Consider the following 22,312-nt stretch of genomic DNA (forward strand, 5'->3'; position numbering starts at 1 on the left):
CTGTTCTTGACATTTTGACGTCCGATCCAGCTGCTGCATTTACTTGTTTCGTAGAGGCGCCCAAGGATACGACCAATGTCATATCAAAATAAAGTATATCACGAAGGATAATAAGTACAAACGCAACGCCCGAACACCAGCTATATCCATGTTATAACGCCATCCCATTTCTTTGTAAATGTCCCATGTTAAACCGACCGATATAACTCCACACGCTATGTTCGTAACGCGTTGACCGTAGGTAAGTAGTAAGTAGTACCCTTGCAGAAAAATCCCTCAAAAACGATGCTGGAGATGCATCCATCGAAAAACTCGAAGGAACATGTGATGATCACTCAGATCCCGCGTTGAATTTCTGTCCCGCCGACGCAAAGAGTTCCTGTTGCTGTCGTAGCAGCTCTTCGGCCGTCAAACCACTCTGTTCCATTTTGCTCGCTTTCTTTTCTCGCGTCTATTTATCATCAGTCATCACCCCATCGCCTCCCTCTTCTCTTGTAATCGGGGCCTACCTTCAAAGCTTCCTTATGCTCCTCCGCAACAGCTAGAACTTCACCAATATAATCCCCGAATCCGAGATCCCTCAACGCCTTCTCGACGTGTTCACATGCAATCGTCTTTTTGGCTTCTTTTTCGCTGATATCGTTTGCCTCAGAGGAGATGAGGGTAATGAACTCGACGCAGCATTCCATTAAAAGGTCGCGCGCATCTTTGGCGAAGGTTTGGCCGGTGGAGGGGGGCAAAATCTCGGTGATTATTTTTTGGACGGTTGCTATGCATGTGTTAGCTGTGTATTCGACAACGGATCTTGTGTTGTGAAATGAGGCGGGACATGCCTTTTGGAAGCGATAGATCGTCATTTGCTAGTAGCGCGTCTGTCAGTCAGTATCTATACCCTTACAGTCGATGTTTCGCGTGTGATGACCGAAACAACTCACCGCTAAACTCGCGATCGGACATATTGCCTAGATTATCACGACAAGTCGCGTAGAATAAGTAACTCACATGCAATAATCTTGATCGAAAGTCGAAGCTGAAGCTGTCGCGGGGCGTTTTTGCCTTAGTTTAACCCATTATATGTTACAGTCAGAACGCGCTAGTCCGTTTCTAGTCGCCCTCCACTTTTTCTTTCCCTTATTTTATTTTTCCCGTCGAGTTTTTTTTTTCTTTCTTCCTTCTTTACTTTTCACACAACAAAAACATTCTGCAACAATCATGTTACACTCGACTTGACACTAACAGTGTGCCTCCAAGCATCACTGTAATTGGTACGTTACTTCTATCTCTTTCCTGTTTCACACAATCTACAAGATGAACTTTCGTGTCGCCCCTATCTTACAAAACCGTGGTGATTACCTGTCCCGCCAAAGGACTTTCTGAAGAATCTTCTGTCATGATTATTTTACGCTCATTGAAGTATTAAAGCAAATTGCTAACTGCTTCTCAGAAATAGGTAATAACTGTACGTGACGACGCGTTGCTCTCCACAGCTTCAGCTTGATTTGAATGATGTCCTGAATTCAAATGTACTATCAAATTCGGATCGGATGTGATCGAACTCTTATCTATTCGCTGATGCACTTGTTTCACTCAACAAATTTGATGTCAATTTGCTTGATCAGGTGTTGACTGGCAGAATTAGGTCTGAGATTTCTCTTTCCAAGTCGACAAGATCCAAATCGTAAATGTGAGTACTTTTTTATCACTAGTCCACCCCGACGCGTGATGATGCCATACATTTCCATGCTAAGTATGAAGATGCTTGCATCTAATGCTTATAATGTGTATCTGCTTTTCATCTTTCGGCTGATGTCATTTGTTCCATCTGTCACAATTTGATTGTCTATTTTGATAAGCGTATGCTGACTATGTTCAAGTATCAGATTAATCTTGGAACGCGGCGAGATCTTTGTCATTCCATCTGTAGTATCATTAGTCGTTAGTCAATGAAAATACCAATTTCAAGAGAAGAAGAATAAAACTCACGATATAAACCTCCCACTCAACTCCTTCGGTGCATCCAGCACCAACCGTGCCATTACATTGCCCGGCTGTTCGGGCTTCAGAAGCTTTCCATCCCTATACGCCTCTTCGTATCTCGTAAGCGCTCCAGGCGGTAACTCTCCTTTCTTCGCATGATCCTCGCGAATCTCCCTCTGCATTTCTGTGTCAACCATACCTGGTCGTAAGGCGATGGACGTCACATCGGGCTCCTCTTGACTCAACGCCAACGCAAAGTAATTGAGTGCCGCTTTCGTGGCGCCGTAACATGCCCAACCGGTCGTCGCAGAGGTTGCTGCTCCGGAGGAAGTAAAGATGATTTTACCATGAGACTTGCGCAGAGCCGGCAGAGCTGCCGTCGTCTGTTTTCCCATTAGCCTGGCAACCAACCCGACCATCATAAACCCACCGGGGGAATTGACGTACAAAAGCAACCAAACTAAACAGATTAACATCAAACCCATGCTTCCATAACTCCGCATCCGCCTTGCCTATAACCGATACCTGCCCCAAAATACCATGATTCAGCACCAAACCATCTAGGTGGCCACCAAACTTTGTGAGCGCTAATTCTACTGCTCTTGCGCCAATTGTCTGGTCCGTCAAGTCCCCCGCAATATATTCGACATTATCCGGGAATTGGTTCTTGAGGGCTTGAAGGGGTTCAACGCTGCGGGCGAGGGCGATGATGTTGTTTGGCGGGGTGGTGGTGAGGAGATATTTGGATATGGCGAGGCCGAGGCCTGTTCTTATTAATATCTTGGGACCGTAAAAGTGCGGGCAGGATGTATACCTCGTGAAGCGCCAGTGACGATGATTGTTTTGGGAGCCATTGTGTATGTGATCTTTTAGAAGAGAGGAAGTGGGAAAAGAAAAGATCATCGATGCTACGTAGGTACTTCCCCCCACTTCACCAATTCCATTCCATTTCATCTCATCTCAAGCTCGCTGCTGCTCCGAACATTGGATTAGTAGGATTACATTCTACAATGAGCTAATAAATGTATGCAGAGCTTCTGAATGATTCCTTATCATCATCTATCACTAATTTCGTCAATTGACCTATCTGTTGCCCGATGTCTATCTATGCCGAGGCCTCATTATCTGGTCTGCCCCGCTGCCGAGACGCCCTGTGACAAGAGTCCAAGTTGATTCTGTCAGTTCACGCTTCTATATCTATCTGCGTTGAGCCGGAGGTCATAACTTTTCTCGATACTCAAGTCAGCAAACACGCAAGGTAGTCAGGATGTCAACAGTTATCATCGGCGGTGGCATAATGGGCGCCTCGGTAGCCCACTACCTCGGCGACCCATCTTCTTCATCCAATGCCCTCCAGGGCCACGAAATCCACGTCATTGAATCCTCCTCGCAACTCTTCAGCGGTGCATCCGGCTACGCTGCAGGTTTCATTGCAAAAGACTGGTTTGCGCCTGCTCTTGCTCCCCTGGGGAAATTGTCGTACGAGCTACATAAAAAGTTGGCCGCGGAGTATGATGGGAATAGGAGATGGGGGTATATGCCGGGCACGGCGTTGAGTTTGGATGTTAATACCACTGATAACGGGAATGGTGGGACGGGGTATGACTGGTTAAGGGATGGAAGCAGTCGTGCTTTGGCTGCGAGCGGGACGAAGACTGTTAAGTTGGAGAAGCCGGAGTGGTTGACGAAGCAAAAGGAGGAGCGTCTTGAGGTGATTAGTGATGAAGATACCGTGGGACAAGTGTGAGTCTCCCGTACCTTTCTGGGTCGGATCTGTTCTAATGAGGATAGCGACCCCCTGCGATTGTGCCACTTCTTGCACGAGACGACAACCGCTCGAGGCGTGAAATGGCACAACCCTGCTCAGGTCGTCTCTGTGACTACTGATCCTGCTACCAACTGTATCAGCAGCGTCACAGTGCTCAACTCCGAGACGCAAACAGAATATAGCATTGCCTGCCGGAATTTGGTGATATGTGCCGGTCCCTGGACGAGTTTGGTGTACAAGACCCTGTTCCCATCCGCGTCAACAACAGATAGCCCTCATGTCTCTTCCTTGGCGGGATACTCATTGCTCGTCCGCTCACCACGTCATACCATGTTGCACGAACATGATCAATACAAAGGCCAAACCCACGCCGTATTCACAACCGTATCCGAGGAGGACGGCGGTTTTAGTCCCGAAATCTTTTCCCGCCAAGGCGCCGAAATCTACATCGCCGGCCTAAACAGCACCGAAATCCCCCTCCCGACGGGAGCAGAAGGCTCAAAAGAGATCATGGATGAGCAGCAGATGGCCAAACTACGCAAAGTCGCTGTTCGATTTTTAGGTAAACTTGCAGCAGATAATGAGGAGCCGATTAATGAAGATGACCTGGAAACCCTCCGGGAGGGACTGTGCTTCAGGCCCGTGTCGAACACAGGATTGCCTATTGTTTCGCGTGTAAAGGATGAGTTGCTTGGGGAGAAGATTAATGTTAGATCGGATACTACGGCGGTGGGTAGGGAGATTGGAGGGGTGTTTATTGGAACGGGGCATGGGCCGTGGGGAATTTCGCAGTCGTTGGGGACAGGCAAGGTGATTGCAGATATGGTGGATGGAGTTGAGCCGGCGGCTGATGTGAGTGGTTTATCTTTGTAATCGCTAGTCAGTCATGTATATACTTGTTAAATGTGGTGGTGTAGAGCTTTGGTGTAGACTCTTAGAATAAAAATTATGCGGAGACACGACGCGTCTTCCCCGCGTTCCATTAATCAATCCTTTTTTTTGTCTTTTGAAAATTCATGTCCGTCACTCTACAACCACCCTTCGCTTCTTTGTGAGCTCCTTTTTTCTTTTGCGATATTTCATTTGATATACTCGATATAATATTGCAATGGCAACGTCAATGTACGAAGGCGGCTATAATGACAGCAACCGCGCATTCCTCCAAGCCTTCATGGCTCGATCAACCATGACCTTTGACGAAGCCAAGCCAGTCCTAGCGGCCATATTCTCTGCACAAGGTACCCCTCTCTACTCCAATACTTTCAAATGCAAATACTAAAAAGCCATTGGAAAGAAAACCGCGAAGTCCTCGCCGAAGACATAACCCAAGCCGACCTCAACTCCTACATCGCCGCCGCCAACAGCGCCATTTCCCCATTCGACCTAGAAATTCGTAGCGCAAAGCCCCAAATCGCACTCGACAACGCCAACAATAATACCGGAAGCGCGAATACGGCGCAAATAGTCTACGCCCTCGTAAACACAACCAGCGACCCCCTCACCCAACTCGCAACAACCTACACAGTCGACGAAATCGCATTCGTGAAACGACTACTCGACGCCATGTTTGAGACACACAATACCCGACGGAGCGAGGCGATGGTGTTGTCGAATATACAGGCTATTCAATTAGCAAAAGTCTCTTCCTCTTCCTCAAATTCACCATCAACGGAGAATGCGAACCAAAGCGGCGCGGCGCAGTCACTTACAATACCCCAAGCAGAAACGATGTTGGCACGATTAGTGGAAGAAGGATGGTTCGAGAAGAGCGCCAAGGGGTTTTATAGTCTGAGTCCGAGAGGGTTGATGGAGTTGCGTGGTTGGTTGGTGGATACGTATAATGACGATGACGAGGAGGGGAGTAGAGGGAAGAGGATCAAGTTTTGTGCCGCTTGTAGGGATATCATCACCGTTGTAAGTCCTCGCCTCCGTTTTATCGTGGTTGAAAATGATGCTGATATAAATGGCAGGGCCAACGATGTTCGAATCGTGATTGTACTGGTAGGTTGCACGATACTTGTGTACGCAACTTCTTCCGAATGCAGCAGTCGGAGCGGTGCCCAGTGTGCAAGGCCGACTGGCCGGGGGATAAGTATGTGGGCGAAAGGGCGATAACTACGACAGAGCAGTATATGCAGGGGAGAAGGCGGAGTGCGAATACCGCCGCTGCTAGGCAGTCGGGTGTTAATGGACAGACTAATGGGGAAACTGAAGACGATGAAGGAGAGGAGGACGAGGACGAGGACGAGAGATGATGATGATGAAGTTCGGACGATATTGTGATCTTGTATATAGTAAATTGACGAACATGCAATACGGACTATGAGCCTATGCTGTGAAAGCTATGCTAAAAGACGAGACATGGCGGGTATGCTCCCTCAATTGCAAAGATTGGGTGTTCACTCTTTGAGTCCTTAAATAAGGGCTTGGTCTCAAGACTAACCTTGACCGCCGGATGGATCTTGTCGTCTTGATGGTAATCACGCTACCAGGTAGTTGGCTTGATTCATGTCCAACAAAGCCCACTACTGGCGACATCGAATTCAACAACCAACTAAACTATGATAGGCCATATCTAGTCAATGAGAGCAGTCGAATAATACACCGATCCGATATTGTCAACTAATAAATTTAACCAGACGGTTTAAGCGCTGTCTGTGGCAGTACGCAGTGAACTAGGCCCTAGTTCGAGCCATACCCCCAGAATCCTTGTGATGACATGATCACCTAAACACGGGGATAATCAACCGGGTCCAAGCGACGACGCCGACGATGCATTGGAAGGATTCTTCCTACCGGCGCACACCGGTGGCTTGATCAGACCCCGGATGAGAGAATAAAATCACCGTGCACTGATTTTCTTGCTGTGAAGAGGATATCGACCTTCCTGATGCAGAAGAAACAAGACAGACTCGGACGTGTCAGGACACTCCGTGCTCTTACTACAGAGACTGAGTCAACAGAAAGATGGAAAAGTCTAGAAGAGATCGTCAGAGCCATAAAACCCGAATTACTTGTCATCTAACTTGTTTTGATGCTGACAGCATGGATTGCGTGGATTTATGTACGGATCGTACGGAGGAATACATAAGACTATAGGTTACTGCAAGCCACTGTGGTATGTGGCGTTCCCCCTCTCAGTCTCAGGTATATTCGGCGTATTTGAGTTTTGATCTGCGGATTGCAAAGTATAAATACCTGTTGGCTATGAAAGTTTGCGGAGCACGGAAGTATCCATGGAATCGATACTTACGTAGTACTCCTCGTACTGGCTATGACAACTTGCAGGAATCTTGGTAGAAAATTAAACATATAACGGCACCATGGTAACACGCAGCTACCAGCCAACCAGAAGCCGGGTACCTAGAATACGGCCGATCATAATCCTGTAGTACTTGTACGTACTACGTATACGTAGTATTCGTATTCCATACAGGCTGTACTGAATCTGAATACTACTGATACGGTACTGTGGAGTTTGTGGGGAAGCTGCACGCAGCTACTCCGTGCGTAGGATGACTTTCCTTTCTCCAAATCCGCTTATTGACTACTCTTTGTTAGTTACTCTTTATTAAAAGCCAGGTCCCCCCCCCCCAGCGCCCCAGCATGTTTCCTCTCCGCTTCTTCCCAGATAGCCACGCTGGGATCAGCACTGGAGGTGTAATTGTACCCGACTGGCTGCGGGGTAGAGGATCATGTATAGTACAAGTGTAACGCTCCAGGCCTTGTGCCTTCTGCCCCTTGTGACAGGCCTCCCTCTCAACGAGCGCGTAGACCAAGCCCTGCACTCATACGATTTGACCTCAAACCTCGAATCCCGCAGCAACCAACAACACCCAAAACATGGTGCTACCTACCAAACCCAATTCTCCGGCGTGACCTGGGACCAACGCAACTGGCGTCTTCAAAGCACCATCCTCGACCAGGGCCACTACGAATCCCGCGGCTCTGTCGCTAATGGCTACATTGGTTTAAATGTTGCCGGCGCTGGTCCATTTTTTGAACTGGATACCGCCGTTGAAGGCGACGTGATCAATGGCTGGCCGCTGTTCTCGCGTCGACAGACGTTTGCTGGGTTAGCGGGTTTTTATGATCTGCAGCCTACGACTAATGGGACGAATTTTCCTTGGCTGTATCAGTATGGTGATGATAGCGTGATTAGCGGTGTGCCGCATTGGGGTGGCTTAGTGCTGGATTTGGGGGGTGGCGAGTATCTGGATGCGACGGTGGATAATGCGACTATTTCGGATTACACGACTACCTATGATTATAAAGCTGGTGTGTTATCTTGGGATTACAAGTGGTCGCCGAAAAACTCCAGTGGATCTTTCCAGATTGGTTACAAGATCTTTGCGAATAAGCTTGATGTTAATCAGGCCGTGGTAAGGTTGAGTATTACTCCGTCCGCGAATGGGTCGGCGTCCGTGGTGAATGTGATTGATGGGTATTCTGCTGTTCGGACGAATTTTGTCTCGTCAGGAAATGAGAGTGACGTTATCTTCACCGCTGTCAAGCCTGTTGGTGTGAACAATGTGACTGCGTGGATATACGCTGCCCTTGACGGAGATGATGCTTTTGATTTCTCTTCGGCGACGCTCGTCAACGACAAGCCATACGTCCACAACAATGACTCTTCAATCGCGCAGTCTGTAAATGTCAAGTTCACTGCCGGTACTACCATCGCAATCACCAAATTCGTCGGTGCCGCGTCTACTGATGCTTTCCCTGACCCCCGAAGAACGGCTAGAGAAGCCGCATTGACTGCTCGTCGCCGAGGATTCGACGATCGCCTCCGCTTACACGTCTCCGAATGGGCCCAAGTCATGCCTGATGACTCTGTCGATGACTTTACTCTTGCAAACGGCACTTTACCCAATGACACGTTCATAATCGAATCTGCCGTCATGGCCGTCGTCAATCCTTACTACCTACTACAAAACACCGTTGGCCCAAACGCTCTTCGTCGAGTAAACAATGCCCCCGTGAACGACTGGAGCATTTCCGTTGGCGGCCTGACTTCGGATTCTTACGCAGGTCAAGTTTTTTGGGATGCCGATGTGTGGATGCAACCTGGTCTGGTTGCTGCATTCCCTGAATCTGCTAAGCGCATCACCAACTACCGAGTAGCGATATATGCTCAGGCTTTGGCTAATGCAAAGACTGCCTATACAAGTTCACAGAACCAGTCTTCGTTCTCATCTGATGCTGCGATTTATTCATGGACAAGCGGACGGTACGGTAATTGTACTGCCACAGGTCCATGCTGGGATTATGAGTATCACTTGAATGGCGATATCGGCATTTCGCTTGTCAACCAGTGGGTTGTCAGCGGTGATACCAAGACGTTCCAAAACACTCACTTCCCTATTTACAACTCTATTGCGACTTTGTACGGGGATCTCTTGAAGAAGAATGGAAGCTATTACACGCTCACGAATATGACTGATCCTGATGAATATGCCAACAATGTCGATGCCGGTGGATACACAATGACCTTGATTTCACAGACATTGTCGAACGCCAACACATTCCGGAAGCAGTTTGGTTTGGACGAGAATAAAACCTGGACAGAGATGGCAGACAACATCCTCGTAATCCGCGAAAATGAGGTGACCCTCGAATACACAACTATGAACAACAGCGTAGCGGTCAAGCAGGCTGATGTGATTCTATCCACCTTTCCATTGGACTATACCAAAAACTACACCACGAGCGCCGCTCTCAATGATTTGGACTACGTATTGCCCCCTCCCTCCCGTCCTTGTTCCAAAACTGAATCTTGCTGACCTTATAGTACGCGCTGAAACAATCCCCCGACGGCCCTGGCATGACATATGCTATCTTCTCCATCGTAGCCAACGATGTTTCTCCCTCCGGCTGCTCAGCCTACACCTACGCCCAATACTCCTACGACCCTTATATCCGCGGTCCATTCTTCCAATTCTCCGAACAATTACTAGATGACTACACCGCTAACGGCGGCACGCACCCTGCTTTCCCGTTCTTGACTGGTCACGGAGGCGCAAATCAAGTCGTTTTGTACGGATACTTGGGACTTCGTTTGCTACCAGATGATATCCTGCACATTGATCCCAACCTGCCACCCCAAATCCCAAGCGTCAAGTATCGAACTTTCTACTGGCGCGGCTGGCCTATCCAAGCTGCCTCGAACTACACGCATACCACAATCCAGCGCGCAACGACCGTAACGCCATTGTCGACCGCCGATAAGACCTATGCTAACAAGAGTATCTCCGTGCAAGTCGGGCAAAACACCGAAAGCTCCGCAACCTACTCTTTGCCCGTAAACGGCTCGGCATTGGTCGTTCCTAACCGTAAAATTGGATCCATCAATACCGTCGAGGGCAATATCGCGCAATGCAAATCCGTGCTGTCGACTGATACGTATCAACCAGGTCAATATCCGATTTCGGCGGTTGATGGAGCGGCGTCGACGAAGTGGCAGCCTAAATTTGCGGCGAATGTTAGTTCGTTGACCGTTGACTTGACCGCTAGCAATGCCAACACTGTGTCGGGTTTCTATTTTGATTGGGCTCAGGCACCGCCTACAAATGTCACAGTTGTCTTACACAACTCTCTATCTGTCTCCCTCGCCTCTTCTCACGGCGGAAACTCATCAACAGCAGTGACCATAACAATCTCAAACCCCTACAACGCATCATCCTACAACGCGGATATCATCATGTTGTCGTCTAGCAATACAACAAACTATACATTCCCAGAACCGGTATCAAAGCCGAGGTATGCGACTTTGTTTGTGCAGGGAAATCAGGCGCTGGATGAGACGGACAAGAAATTTGGGAATGGGACTGGAGCGACGGTTGCGGAGTGGGCGATTTTGAGTTGATGCTCTAGATGGTTGTATATATGTATGTGCATATATATATATATATATATATATTTATGATAATCGATGTTGAATCGTACATATACCAGTTTGACTTGCGAGTGTTGAAAATTGCCAAATTGGGATACGGTTACCTGTTTAGGAAATTTCACAACATTTGTAACCAGGACGTGTCTGGCTCCAAGGTGCTCGTGCAAACAGTTGCATCTTCAAAGCTATGCACCTGAAAACTAAACTACGTAGCCCCTGACCAATCCCGCTGTGGCGACGCGACAACTCTGCTTCTCAGCCGCACTGCATGACATCGTGGTGCGGGGAACCCTTTCGTACATATCTATATCAGCCTACTCCTCACTCACCAAAACCAGCAAACCTACATGTTCCAAGAGGTATATATATATATATCAAAAAGAAAAAGGAGAAATGGCGAATAAAACAACCTTCTACTTCTACGCGCCCACCTGGGACTACCCTCCCCCTCCCCTCGGCCCTTTAAAGCTGGGAACCGTCTTCTCAAATCTGAAGAGACCCGCAGAATCAACTCTGTACACCGCACAATTACCTACCTCCTCTGCAACCGCCGACAATGGAGGGGATAGCCCAGCGCCGTATTCAACATACAAGAAAGACGTAGAACTCTCAACCGAAAAGCTTCGCCAGGGACGCTTTGCGATTCTAACGCAGTTTTTATCTGTGTTGGGTGTCGGTGTTGATTTGGGCGTTGATTGGGATCTGAAGTATATTTTTCCTCTCACCCAGTCTACCCCTTCAATGGAAAATACCAGTACTAAAAGGGGGGGGTGTGTGTGTGTCTGGTATATGTATAGTGACGACGAAACCCTCCATTTCGACACAATAACAACCACCCAATTCCATCCTTCTGCCTCCTACATCCAAACCCACTGCGTCGATGCTTCCGCGCAAGTACAGCGCTGGTTTGAGCGTTCCCGCTTCAAGAAACCGCTCTACTTGATTACAGGCATCAAGATCGTCAGCGGCGATAAATCCGCCGAAACGAAAACCGCGCGCGGAGGTGGGGGGGATGTGTCGGTGAATGTTGATGGGACGGTTTGGTCTGCTGGTGCGGTGCCGTTGGGGGGCGGGCCGAGTGTGGAAGTTCATCAAACGGAGAAGAAAGGGGTGAAGTGGGGGAATGGAGGAGATTTTGTGCTTGCGTTTAGGGTCAAGAGGTTTATGGTTTCGAAGAGGGGGGTTAAGGAGACGGATTATGTCAAGGGGGCGGTTCTGGGATATGATAATGCTAAGGAGGTTGAGAAGAATCATGCATTGTTCGTTGAAGAGGAGGATGAGTTTGAGATTGAGGGTGAAAATCCGGATTGGGAGGGTGTGCGTGTTAGTGAAGGGGATGAGGATGTTTTTGTGGCTGTGCCTCGGGTTCATGAGAACGAAGACTAAATACACTATGAAAGCTGTCGTTATGTTCATTTGTATAGACGGTATATATATCTACTGACTCAATAAATCACGAAGGGTATAATTTATAAACTCCCGCTCCTTTCCAAACAAGTTATCCGAATACCGACTGATTGCCACATAATGATAATCATCCCTCGATCTTGATTCTTGCGTCTTCCCAGAGATTTTGTTCAGGACTGCTTTCATGCGCGATTGCCGTTTCAGCATGTGAGCGTAGTCGGGGACATATGTCCTGACGTACTGCAGCAGAAAAGCTGCGATGGAGACTGCTATCGGTGTCGCGAATGATGTACCCGATTTATATTTTGTGCCGAGTGAGTTATTACCCTCGCACAGTCTCAGGGGCCATGAAGATTCGACTGCTTCTCCGACTGTGGCCAGGTTGAGTGCATCAGCCAACGCCGTCGGACTGAATTTGGATCGATTCCCGTTTGCGTCAGTAGAATGGATACAAATGACATTCTCGTCGCGGGCTGGATAGGCCCGGTCGAGGTTTGCGCCGCTGTTTGAAGCTGCGGCAAATAGAAGGGTATGGTTGGAATATGCTTTGTGAATGGCGCCCTCGAGTTTGTCGTAGTCCTTGATTTCGCGGGTTGGGAAGCCGAAGGACATGGATATTATGTCGACGTTCCATTCGTCGATGGCGTAGTCAATTGCCTTTTGATCATGTTAGCATATCGTTTTCTTTTTTTTTACTGGTGCAAAAATGGAAACATACCTTTGCAATATTTTCAGGACTGCATGGATTCCCATCCGATATCTTGGCTATATACAACTCTGCATCGGGCAGATACTCCAACAATAACCCCGCGGTAAAAGTACCGTGTCCGTTGTGATCATCGACATGTTTGGGGAATTTCTCATTGGTCCAGTTATACTGTCCCTTGATTTGCTCAGTGCAGGCATCAATGTCTGGATGTGTTTGATCAATACCCGTATCGAGGATGGCGATTTTGACTGGGATTTCCGGTGGTTCGATTGTATATTGTTCATACACTTCTTTGAAGCGATGGCGCCAGTTGCTGTAGTTGGTGCGTCTATGAGTTTGGTGGTAAGCAAGTGGATCTTGAAAACAGAGAACTGGTGTTGGTTGTACTCACGCTTCGGCTGAATGCTCCTCGGAAACAGTCTCATCATCAAAAAATCGCATTCTCTTGTAATCTAATTGACCCGACTTCTCTTCGTGATATAGGGTAATCTGGTTAGGGACTGACTGCTGAAATATCGGCACAACTAGTGGTGTGCCTACGTGCCACTGCCCTGGAAGAAATAATTGTTGCTGTTGTTTTACGCTGTAAATCGACTCGTTCGGCGATTTGGGTGCAGCAACTACTGGCCGGGCATTGACTTGCTGGGCAATTTGACCCCAGCTTCCAAGATCTAGACTCTGTGCAATACGGTCTAGATCTTCGATGGGGATATAACTGAACGCATGATTCAGCTCATCTTCCAATGGTCGTATGACCTCTTGATATATCGTAATTTTCAACGTCTGATCATCCAATCTCGCCCCATTCTCATCTTCCCAGACTTTTGGGTCTAGACACTTCTCAACTGCGCAGTGAAATTGTGAGTTTTCTGGTATCTCGCTCTTGCATTTTGAAAACACCAGCTCGGCATCAATAGACCTTGTGCGCTCGTTCAGAGGGATGTTGTATTTTTCTGCGAGCTCTTCGAATGTTGTTGCTAAATACAATTCCATCAACACGATCCCTAAAGTGACTAGATGAGGGCACTGGTGCATCATGATGTCGTCTGGATCCAAATCATCTGGATCAAAATCGTCCGGGTCTATGTCTTCGGCTTCTGAGGTTTTGGTATGATCGTGGGCAAGCTTGGTTTGAATGAATGGTTTCAATGGAATAGACGATGATGTCGTGTGAAAGAATAATATGCTCGATGGCCCCCAAGTCGACGGCAGCCAGGGAGTCTCATGAAGGTACAGAACGGTATATCCTAGCACAACTGCAAGAATACGCTTGGTCTTGTCCGTGAGAGATCGGTATTGATCCTGGATAAACTGCTGTAGCGATACGGGCGGTTTGCTTTCATCAATAGCAAAACAGCATTTTTCAGAACGCAACTTCCATAATATCCCATCATCATCGACTCTCAATTTGATACGATCAAATTGTTTTCTCTTCTTGATAGGTTCGCATAAATTTTTCACTTTCATTGCAGGAAGCTTCTTCTTGCTAGGGTCCTCCTTGGTGAACCTAATCGCTGTACCGGTTTTTGCAACATGGACATTTGCCTCGTGCCATTCTTTTTGTACGGAAAGAAAAATTTCAAAGTCGTAGTCAGAATCAGCAGGATCCCTCTCATTGCTAGGTAGTTTCCGGAACGTGCTCAGGAAAAGCCTCACGCCGACTTCATGCATCGGATCACATTCACATTCCTTTGATTCCAACAGAGCTCGAAATAAGGATTGGGAGGCATTCCAAACAGCGTAGGAGGGTTGCCCTCTGCTCTTCCTTTGCGGTACATGGTCATCAGCCCATAGGGAAGGATCATCTGGATATTGTTCTGTAATCTCATCCTCCCAACCCTCCAAGAATTCATTCAGCTTATCAGGCTGATCTGTGTCGCATACAAAGTCGACAGATTTTTGTATAAATAGCCTTTTGTTATCATCGCTATCGTATCGCACCTTATTCCATGCTTGGTTCAACGCTCGCAATCGAGGATAAATATTTGCAGGGGACAAAGGTCGCGTATCAAGAATAGAGGATGTAACAATCGCTTCGAATCGATTCAGGATACCTACGAGAAGCCGGTAGTCTTCTGGAATCGAGGATTTGACTCGATTAACATGATGTCGAATCAAAACACAATGCGCCATGAAATTGGTGTAGAATTTCTTTGACTCTCGGGAGACTCCATCGCTTCTGAGGAGTTTCGCAACCTCATGAAGCGTTTTTGCTGTGTTTAGGAGGAGACTGGAGTCAGTTAAACTGCCAGATGAGTCAGAGGCCACGGCCATAGCAGTGATCAATACAACGCATCCCCATCCGTCGCGTGTGTTGTTACTGATGAGGGAGGAAGATATTACTCGGTAGGTAGAGCTCTGTGTGATGATTGAGCGGGGTTTACGCTAGGTAGGTAGGGTAGGTATCAGCCTCATTGAACGGCACGGGCCGCGCTTCCCTCTTCATCCCAAGTTTTACTTGCCCGCATTCGCCTTATCAATCTCTTTCATTCTAATGACTACGTACCTGCATCTATATATGAGTTGTAAGCTCAGATGAATACAGATCCAACTATCGCAGACAGAGCTGGACCCTGTTTCAATGCATTCCAGCAATGTCTGGAAAAGTCGGCGGTCATCTCCCCGCGGGAGATGTCGCGGGTCGAAGACCAGTTCGCCAGATTCTCATTGTGGACGGCTAATATCGGGGTCTTTGCCTCAGGGAGAGCCTCATTAGATCATCGTCTGAGAGAGGCGCAAGAAGTTCATGAGGTCATTACAGGACTGTTAGAGGTGTTGGACGATCGAATACAAGAGTGTAAGGATTGCGCCAACGATACTACAAATTCGGCCTATTAAATGAGTATAGGTGCTTCTTATCTCACGTCGCTCGTGGAGCCTGAAGGGGACAATGCCCAAGAACTCGATCAAGAGAAACTTGATAAGCACATCCGAGGGCTCGCGAACCAAATTACGCTTCTTCACCGATTATCAAACACTATTCGCAAAGCCAGCAGTGAGACGCAAAACGCCAAAGCTGCCAATACTTTCAAGATTCTGGATGACGAAGGAAACGATGTGGAATCATTGCTAGAGATTATTTTTGCCAACTACGTCCGCGACAAATTCCCCAGCATCGACGAGAGAGTCCTGCAGCGACTTGTCCGCGCGATGGTAACGCGACGGAAACGAGTTCTTTACAAGCGATCTCGATTTGGAAAGCTTGCTCTCAGAGTTAAAGAGACAAAACCTCAGCCAAAGGTGCAGGCACCGCAAATACAGCTGCAGCAGACTCCTGCCACACAAAATTTACCAGAGGCAGAAGATAAAGAAGATAACGATAGCCTCAAAGAAGATGGCACTGGAGCAAACCACAAATCTCAAGCTGGGCTGAGTGCAACGACTCTAGCAGCAGACAAGTTTAGAACAGCTTCTGCCCCTTCGGTCATTTCTGGGACGAAGACAGTTTCTTTGGATAATCACGAGGATCTTCCATTTCCGGTTCCGCCTCTGGGCCGTGTCAGACGCAAATATAAAAAAATGAAAAGAACCCTAGAGGAGCAACATAAAACCAAAATTGCCTCCACTTCCGCGGAGGCTAAGTCCGCCAGCATCGGTAAACTTGGTTACCTGGCATTGGAGCAATACAAATTATCGAGAGAGCTGAATGAATGCTGGGAGCAATGTCTTCGTGCTGTAGGCGAGGTGACATGTCCGTTTTGTTTTTATGCAATTTCAGCAGTGAATATAAGTGATGATACTAAATGGAGGTAAGTTGCGCTTCTATATTGCGATTCCTTCTGTTATACTCATCATTCTGGACAGATCACACGTCCGAAACGACCTTGATGCTTATATTTGTCTATTTGAGCAATGTAATGACCAAGACAGATTGTTTGGTCGTAGTGAAGAATGGCTGAGACATATGCAAGACCATGCATTACGTTGGCCTTGTAACTCCAAGTCACATGGAACCATTGTCTATGACTCGAGAGACGAGTACATTAGTCACTTGAAAGAAGATCATAAAAATACATTCAGTGACGCCCAGCTACGTATTCTTGCCGACAGAAATGGACGAACGATTGGACCACTGTTCAAGTCCTGTCCATTTTGTGGGTTTGATGATACGTCAAGCAGTACCAAAATCGAGGAACATATTGTGGGCCATCTGAGGTTCCTTGCACTGAAATCTTTGCCACCTTATGAAGACGAGTGCTCAGAAAGTTCTGATGCCGAAAGTACGAGTTCGCGAATTTCGAAAGCTCACAAGAGAAGCACCATCGAGAATGATCCCGATAGAGAAGTAAAGACCAATTTTGTGGATAATGGACCAATAGTAGTTCTTGATCCAGATGACGAAAGCGTTGTTGCACCAAGCTTGGCTTCTCAATACATGCCAAGGAGGGGAAGCCTGGAATGGGGTTTCGTTACGGAGGCTATCGATGAAATGGCGAATGTGAATGATGACATCGTGCTTCAACATATAGCCACCAAGAAGGTACACCAAAACCTGTCTGAAGCAGGTTCAACCGAGTCCAAAGCCCTCACAGCAGATCCAGTCATGACTTCTAGCCACTCCCCGGAGCTAAGTGACAGCATCCCGAATTCCTTGCCTCTGGAGGTGCAATTAATAGAGGCATGGAAGACAGTGCTGGAAGCTGAGAATCCCTCCACTCTGACCAGCATGGAGAACCTAGCATCAACCTACCGGAATCAGGGTCGATGGAATGAAGCTGAAAAGCTGGAGGTGCAAGTAATGGAGACAAGGAAGACAGTGCTGGGAGCTGAGCACCCCTCCACTCTGACCAGCATGGCGAACCTAGCATCAACCTACCGGAATCAGGGTCGATGGAATGAAGTTGAGAAGCTGGAAGTTGAAAACCCCCTTGAAATCAAGTGCATTTGTGCCTTTGATGATCATGATGGGGACATCATCTTCTGTGAAAGTTGTGAAACATATCAACACACCGAGTGTTATTACCATGATCAGAACGTACCACACGAACACTTCTGTGCAGACTGTTCACCCTCACCACTGTACTTGGACAGAGCACGGGTCACTGAGCGACAACGTCGTTTACGGCAGGAAGACGACAGCCTTGATGCTACAGCGTATCGTCGTCGTGTACATGGTCAGATCGAATCAGATGATGAAAGTGGTCTATTGTCAGTCGAAGTAATAGGTGAAAAGGCCAAAGACATCCATAATGAACCAACATTGGATGTCTTCAAGAGCAATCATGGCATAATATCGAACGAGCATGTGAGAAGCACGACAAACGACAGAACAGATGTGGCCGAACATATAGTGTGCGTGTCGGATGAACGCCGGTTTTCCACGGAATCGTATCAAAATCCCAAAGCACAGTTGAGTCCTGATTCGATGAAACCTCCAGGGACAGACCAGAATGCAAACATTTCTGACAAGGGCAAACATAAGATTATTGAAGTCTCCACTGACATATCACCGGAGGCTCAAGTTTTAGGTGTCACAGGGACAGGGTCGGTGGTACAGGAGAGACATCGAATTCGTACATCTCCTTTTCTCTCTACTGATGATTTGCCACCTCTGATATGGCTATCGGGAGATCAGAGACACGACAACATAGACAAAGAAGACTATATATCATCTGGATTCAGAGAACAAGATGCGATTGCAGAACCATACCCTGTTACGGAGAGGAGCCCGTATCGAATCACGTCTGAAGAGGGCAAAAGTGAGCCCTCCTCAGGGATGCACAATTCGAGTGTCACAGCGATAGATCCAGAACGTCGAAGAGACGCATCTAGTCCAGGAACACGCTCAAGTGAGATTACCTCTTCAAGAAACCAAATACACAATTACAAAGACAACAAAGACAATACACCGGTTTTGGAGAGAAGAGAAGTTGATAACATCTCCGAGACTCCTGTAACCACCAAGATTCCTGATGCCGTGCCTCGACAGGATTTGGCAAGTAGTTCTATACTTGTCAATGTCGAGAATTCAAGGCAGAAACCCGAATTGCCGAATTTAGATGACAGTGTTTTGGATGATATGATTCAGCGTCTCATAGCTTCACCCAGAGCTGCTTCAAGAACACTGTGCATCCGCAACGAGGAAATAAGAACACTATGTGCGGTGTCTCGGGAACTGCTCCTATCGCAGCCTGTGTTACTGGAACTAAAGGCGCCGGTCAAGATTGTCGGAGATATACATGGCCAGTACACTGACCTCCTGAGAATGTTTGAACTAAGCGGCTACCCACCGAATGAGAATTATCTATTTTTAGGCGACTACGTGGATCGTGGCAAGTCGGGACTGGAGACTATTCTTCTCCTGCTATGCTACAAACTGAAATACCCCGATAACTTCTTCCTATTGCGAGGGAACCATGAATGCGCCAACATCACCCGTCTCGGTGGGTTCTTTGACGAGTGCAAACGCCGATGCAATGTAAAAATATGGAAGACCTTCGTCGATGTTTTCAATTGCCTTCCAGTGGCAGCTGTCGTCGCCGACAAAATATTTTGTGTTCATGGCGGCTTATCGCCCTCTCTGTCACACATGAATGATATTCGCGGAATTGCACGTCCGACGGATGTACCTGACTATGGCCTTCTCACTGATCTTCTTTGGAGTGACCCGGCACTTATTGACGAGGACTGGGAATCGAATGAACGTGGCGTAAGCTACGTATTTGGCAAAAACGTGATCCGAGAGTTTTTGACCAAATTCGACTTTGATTTGATATGTCGGGCTCATATGGTTGTTGAGGATGGTTATGAGTTTTATGAGGATCGCCTGCTTGTTACTATATTTACTGCGCCTGATGTAAGTCCCCGGATCTTGTCAGTACATACACACCTCCTAGAGAGTATGGATGACATCGACATCAAGAATTTTTAATAACTAACAGTCCTCCTTTAGTATTGCGGAGAATTCGACAACTGGGGTGCAATAATGTCTGTATCGAACGATCTTGTATGTTCGTTTGAGTTGTTGAAGCCTTTATCAGCAGAGTTATCGACGGCAAATCTACGGGAAACATGAAAGAATTGGACATCCCCATCGGGAACATAATGCGGGGGCGACGTGCATAATTTCACAGACGAGGAAACTTCCACATACTCGTGCACTCACTCGAATCCGGTGGCGGATTCGGCTCTGGTCCCCAGGTTGGCCGTCATGCATACGCGCGCAACTGGGATGGGAAATGAGTCGACTTATAACAACGATACATTGGTGTATGTCACGTTCGTCGATGGTGTGGCGACGAATTGCTCGAGGAGAGAAAGGCCGCAGTTGCTCTTTAGCGAGGATGGAGATCTGACGCCTTTGTTTATGACTGATAGTGTTCAGGAGATGGATTCTTTGCAGAGTTAAACGAACTATCGTGCATCCTACATATTGGGGACGGGGCGAAGCAGTATGCTAAGTCATATTGGTTCTAGAGCATTCCTGTGGATCATGTAAATATTGAAGTTGAATGGAGTGTTTTATGATAGCCCAGTACCACTAGGTAAATCAGCGTCTCAAGAGTTTGCTGGACCTAAATCTACTAATGGAAACTTGTCCATATATTTGTCGATTATATACTGAGCGGCGAAGAGATTTTATACTCTAGTATCTAGATCTATGTACAGTACATACATATATGGCTTAGACTATGCAGTAAGCATGAATACTCAACCACGCAAAACTTCCTCTGTCGTATTCACCAAAATTTCAAATGCGCGCAAAGTATGTGCTTCATCAGCTTGCATACTTACGCCCACAACTCTGATCACATATATACCCGCAATCACACTCGAAGTCAAATATATCTCACCACGAGAATTGATCAATTCGTATACTTTCTTTGTAATCTCATCCGCTTTTTCGTCCACTTGAGCGACATGATGCTTGGCAACGCCGTTTGTGCCATTGGTACCCTTAGTGCCGTTGGTGCCGTTGGGTGCAATGGAAGAGGCAGCACTGCTGCGTACACGGAGCACTGTCAACGCGAAATCGGGCTTTGTGACGATTTCAAACAGATCTGGCCGACTTTTGACTTTTTCGGTGAATAGGCCGCCAAGTGCAAGACCCTTGTGGATATGTGCTTTCATGCCATTCAGGCCATAACTGCGCATGACGAACCAAATCTTTAGACTTCGGAAGCGTCGGCCGAGTGAGATTTGCCAGTTGCGGTAGTCAATTACTGTGCCTGTTTCAGAGTAAGGGTTGCGGAGGTATGTAGGAGTGATGTCAAGGGCATTGGTGAGATCAGTGCGATTTCGGACAAATAGACAGCTGTTTTCCGTAGTCAGTATCCAAGCATAGTAATGAAATAATAGAAGATAATACCTGGCATCAAAGTTCACCAACAGCCACTTGTGCATATTCATATTAAAACTGTCCACTCCCTCAGCGAAATTTTGCGCAATATGCTGATACTCATCAACCACCAAAGCAGCACCTGCATACGCAGCATCAATGTGCACCCATATCCGTCTCCAAGACTCCTTCTCATTCAAAACAGCCTTAAGCTCCGCAAAGCGATCCACAGCGCACGAATTAGTTGTGCCCAGAGTAAAAGTAATAAAGAAAGGCACCAGTCCTTCCTCCTCTTCAACTTTTGTTAGAACAGCACGCAGCGAGTCTCCAGTCATTTCCATGTTATCCTCCAACTTAGCGGGCACGGAGCGAAACCTCGTACCGGCAACCAATGCAGCCTTTGCAATACTGCTATGAGCCTGATCGCTACTTAGAGCAACTAGTCTGGCGCGATGCGCACATAATCTATCCTCGTATTCGCGTGAGCCATCATCCTTCACGCCCTCAGCGAGGGTGAGTTCGCGCGCGCGCCGCTCCCGGGCGGCTATCAACATGGTTGCCGCAGACTCGCTGGCAGTACCCTGAATAATACCCCCACCACGGTTCTCAGATGTGCTCAAGAAGCACCCCGGTAATCCCAATGCCTTTGCGACCCAATCCATAATAATTGTTTCAAGCTCTGTGCAGGCCGGGGAACAGATCCAATTGAAAGCCGGTGCATTGAAAGCCGCCGAATACATTTCACCCAGTATGCTGGGATACGTGACCGCAGCCGGGAAAAATGCCATGAAGTTCGGCGATTGCCAGTGCGTTAGACCCGGCTGAATCTTGGATTCGATATCTGCTTGTATTTCGGACCATTCTTGCGGTTCAACCGGTGGATTTTCGGGGATTTGGGGACGAAGGTAGCCGGGCTCAATGGTAGGAAGGACGCGGCGCCCAGGGAGGGAATCGAAATGATTTATAACTATATGTGACACACAACTTAGTTAATCGCGAGTCATGAACCACTTGAAACAATCTGCACTGTAACAAAGAGCCAATTGTATGCATTGGAGGGTATCCCTTCTCCGCGGGGTGATAAGTTACTCACTGTCATCAATGGCGGCATGAGCCGCGGCGCGGAATTGCTCCCGATCCATTGGCGTTTATATATGGCGTGTATATATATCAAAATAGTTTTATGATAGTCTTCATGGATAGCAAACAGTACCTACAGTCAAGACAATCGTGCAAAACTGCGATGCGACCCACCAACGTTAACTAGTTAAGTAA

At 47.5% G+C, this 22,312-nt stretch overlaps 9 protein-coding genes across 9 annotated transcripts; 5 read left to right on the forward strand and 4 right to left on the reverse strand.

The window, feature by feature from the left end:
• Positions 1-331: 331 nt before the first annotated feature.
• EYB26_009167 (uncharacterized protein) lies at positions 332-957 on the reverse strand (the record flags this gene model as incomplete). Its single annotated transcript, XM_054268417.1, has 4 exons — positions 332-451; positions 510-769; positions 834-860; positions 936-957. 4 exons carry the CDS (start codon positions 955-957, stop codon positions 332-334), a joined length of 429 nt encoding a protein of 142 aa, XP_054124392.1.
• A 924-nt stretch (positions 958-1,881) lies between these two features.
• EYB26_009168 (uncharacterized protein) lies at positions 1,882-2,831 on the reverse strand (the record flags this gene model as incomplete). The annotated part of the gene is made up of 4 exons (XM_054268418.1): positions 1,882-1,918; positions 1,984-2,360; positions 2,425-2,741; positions 2,792-2,831. The coding sequence occupies 4 exons, from the start codon at positions 2,829-2,831 to the stop codon at positions 1,882-1,884; spliced, it is 771 nt and encodes a 256-aa protein (XP_054124393.1).
• A 413-nt stretch (positions 2,832-3,244) lies between these two features.
• EYB26_009169 (uncharacterized protein) lies at positions 3,245-4,618 on the forward strand (the record flags this gene model as incomplete). Its single annotated transcript, XM_054268419.1, has 2 exons — positions 3,245-3,720; positions 3,769-4,618. 2 exons carry the CDS (start codon positions 3,245-3,247, stop codon positions 4,616-4,618), a joined length of 1,326 nt encoding a protein of 441 aa, XP_054124394.1.
• Positions 4,619-4,853: 235 nt separating this feature from the next.
• On the forward strand, positions 4,854-6,000 carry EYB26_009170 (uncharacterized protein; the record flags this gene model as incomplete). The annotated part of the gene is made up of 3 exons (XM_054268420.1): positions 4,854-4,983; positions 5,040-5,659; positions 5,716-6,000. The coding sequence occupies 3 exons, from the start codon at positions 4,854-4,856 to the stop codon at positions 5,998-6,000; spliced, it is 1,035 nt and encodes a 344-aa protein (XP_054124395.1).
• A 1,440-nt stretch (positions 6,001-7,440) lies between these two features.
• Positions 7,441-10,613, forward strand: EYB26_009171 (uncharacterized protein; the record flags this gene model as incomplete). Its single annotated transcript, XM_054268421.1, has 2 exons — positions 7,441-9,483; positions 9,540-10,613. 2 exons carry the CDS (start codon positions 7,441-7,443, stop codon positions 10,611-10,613), a joined length of 3,117 nt encoding a protein of 1,038 aa, XP_054124396.1.
• A 423-nt stretch (positions 10,614-11,036) lies between these two features.
• On the forward strand, positions 11,037-12,029 carry EYB26_009172 (uncharacterized protein; the record flags this gene model as incomplete). Its single annotated transcript, XM_054268422.1, has 2 exons — positions 11,037-11,350; positions 11,441-12,029. 2 exons carry the CDS (start codon positions 11,037-11,039, stop codon positions 12,027-12,029), a joined length of 903 nt encoding a protein of 300 aa, XP_054124397.1.
• Positions 12,030-12,080: 51 nt separating this feature from the next.
• On the reverse strand, positions 12,081-15,033 carry EYB26_009173 (uncharacterized protein; the record flags this gene model as incomplete). Its single annotated transcript, XM_054268423.1, has 3 exons — positions 12,081-12,707; positions 12,769-13,087; positions 13,151-15,033. The coding sequence occupies 3 exons, from the start codon at positions 15,031-15,033 to the stop codon at positions 12,081-12,083; spliced, it is 2,829 nt and encodes a 942-aa protein (XP_054124398.1).
• A 261-nt stretch (positions 15,034-15,294) lies between these two features.
• On the forward strand, positions 15,295-19,774 carry EYB26_009174 (uncharacterized protein; the record flags this gene model as incomplete). Its single annotated transcript, XM_054268424.1, has 4 exons — positions 15,295-15,556; positions 15,608-16,508; positions 16,564-19,555; positions 19,652-19,774. The coding sequence occupies 4 exons, from the start codon at positions 15,295-15,297 to the stop codon at positions 19,772-19,774; spliced, it is 4,278 nt and encodes a 1,425-aa protein (XP_054124399.1).
• A 635-nt stretch (positions 19,775-20,409) lies between these two features.
• Positions 20,410-22,179, reverse strand: EYB26_009175 (uncharacterized protein; the record flags this gene model as incomplete). The annotated part of the gene is made up of 3 exons (XM_054268425.1): positions 20,410-21,013; positions 21,068-22,004; positions 22,131-22,179. The coding sequence occupies 3 exons, from the start codon at positions 22,177-22,179 to the stop codon at positions 20,410-20,412; spliced, it is 1,590 nt and encodes a 529-aa protein (XP_054124400.1).
• Positions 22,180-22,312: the final 133 nt, after the last annotated feature.

This window comes from Talaromyces marneffei, chromosome 7 (genome assembly GCF_009556855.1).
Source record: "Talaromyces marneffei chromosome 7, complete sequence".
Lineage (NCBI taxonomy): Eukaryota > Fungi > Ascomycota > Eurotiomycetes > Eurotiales > Trichocomaceae > Talaromyces > Talaromyces marneffei.